The 1,724-nt window shown below is 53.9% G+C and overlaps 1 protein-coding gene across 1 annotated transcript in view; it reads right to left on the bottom strand.

The window, feature by feature from the left end:
• PHALS_06681 (conserved hypothetical protein) overlaps window positions 1-85 on the bottom strand; it is a gene marked incomplete at both ends in the record, with an annotated part of 1,079 nt that extends 994 nt beyond the window's left edge. Inside the window, one exon of the mRNA XM_024720014.1 lies at window positions 55-85. Coding sequence (XP_024585255.1) covers window positions 55-85 — 31 coding nt within the window. The remainder of the gene's footprint in view (window positions 1-54) is intronic.
• Between the last annotated feature and the right edge of the window lie 1,639 nt (window positions 86-1,724).

Raw genomic sequence — 1,724 nt, forward strand, 5'->3', positions numbered from 1 at the left:
CTTTTATTTATCTTTTTATCCTCACTTTAAAAGTTTAAATTTTCCTTAAAATACTATATATATTGCAAAATCGAAATACATGCATAACTACTGGCTACCTAGCCCCGTACCGTATTCTTGTTTGGGTGTGTGGTCACATCATGCACATCTCGTGTGGCACCCCCCGGTTCTTGTAACCCCGTTACACCCTCCCCCATTAAGTTTGATATTGTTTACAGCTCCAATCGATTAATGCCTCAACGAGGCTCGCGTGTTCGTTAGACACTGTAATACATTTGTTGGAGTTAAACAACTTCTTCGCCCAACGAGCCCTGTGTCCAAGACACGAAATTCACCAAGTCTCGCTGGTTCTGACAGCGAGCACGGGCAGCCCCAACTTCGTCCTCCGCACGCAGTGCGATGCTGGACAGCGCGTCCGCGGCACCGGGGGATGTATATCCTAGGCTCCATGAGCACAAACGTCGCGCTCCGTGCACGCTTTCAGTGCCGAGTGGCCTCGTTGAGGATATGGTCGACTATGAGTCTGACACCTCTTTTCCCGCATGGTATGACGAGGAAGGCGAGCTGCACCAGCAGCGTGATACAAGACCTGCTCGTGCCTTGCGGGCCCCATGTCCGTTCCATGACTTCTCGTCGACTGAGGAACGTGGTGTAATCACCAATAACCTTGACGGGGAACAGAGGCGGCCCTAAAGCGCGCCGTCCCACGGTCGGTCGTTGACCCTCGTGTGAAATATGGCTTCCGCCCTGCTTATCCCGCTTTGGAAGCGAAAGACGCGGTAACTCGATCGTTACGCGTCCACATCATTACCCCCCGCCAGAACGGATGATGAGCTGGTCACACGGAAAGCTCTTTGAGCTCGTTTCTTGGTTCCACAAGAATTTCCGCTACACGTTTATCGCACTCGTCTAAGTGCTCAACGAGGTGGCTCTCGTGTACCCGCATCGCGGGCAATACCTGTAGTGCTCGCCCCCGGCAAAAGCGCTACAGATGACGAAGCGCTCTTTGAGCGGTAGGTGCAACGGCAGCGAAAAATTTCCTCACTGCATAACCTGCAGTTGAGCCACAAGAAAGTGGACGTGCGTGTGGAGCGACAACTCTAATTTGAGTTTGCAAAACTTAAGGCACGCCGTCGACTTCCTTCGGATTGTTGCCCTGCGACGTATGGGCTAACCTTAACGCTCCCGCAAGCTCTTTGTCTGCGACCGCAAGAGCTCAGGGCCACTGCTTGAGCTCAGCTCATACCCTTCCACTTCCGTGGCTATTGCTGGGAAGCGCGGCGCATCTGATGACGTGGGACGTCCTGACCTTTTCGATCAATTCCGTCCACGGCGACCGGGCAATCTTGCCGAAGTGGCGCCTCACACACCAAGAGTTTTCTGAGTCGGGATATCCCCGCCACTTCATTAGACATTGGGTTTGACCCTGGTGACGACATCGTCCAACAAGACGTTCCACGTGATAGCGGACGTCACCGTTCTCACCCAGAAGAGTTGGTGGCGGGCGGTGACGACTGAGTCGACCGCCGTCCGGTGACTCGTGATGTTCATCGAGCCCTTGAGGACAAGGTCCTTCGCAATTGGAGCTCCGCTGAGCGTCTTGCTGAAGAAGCAAATCGCTGTGCAAACGCTCTTGACGATTTAAAGCACGTCGTGCGCCAGTTGTCTCGCCTTGAGTACTACCGCTCTCTGTCGGAGCGACTCCTAGCCGTGGAGCAGGCGAA

This window comes from Plasmopara halstedii (genome assembly GCF_900000015.1).
Source record: "Plasmopara halstedii genome assembly, contig: Scaffold_3060, whole genome shotgun sequence".
Classification (NCBI taxonomy): domain Eukaryota; phylum Oomycota; class Peronosporomycetes; order Peronosporales; family Peronosporaceae; genus Plasmopara; species Plasmopara halstedii.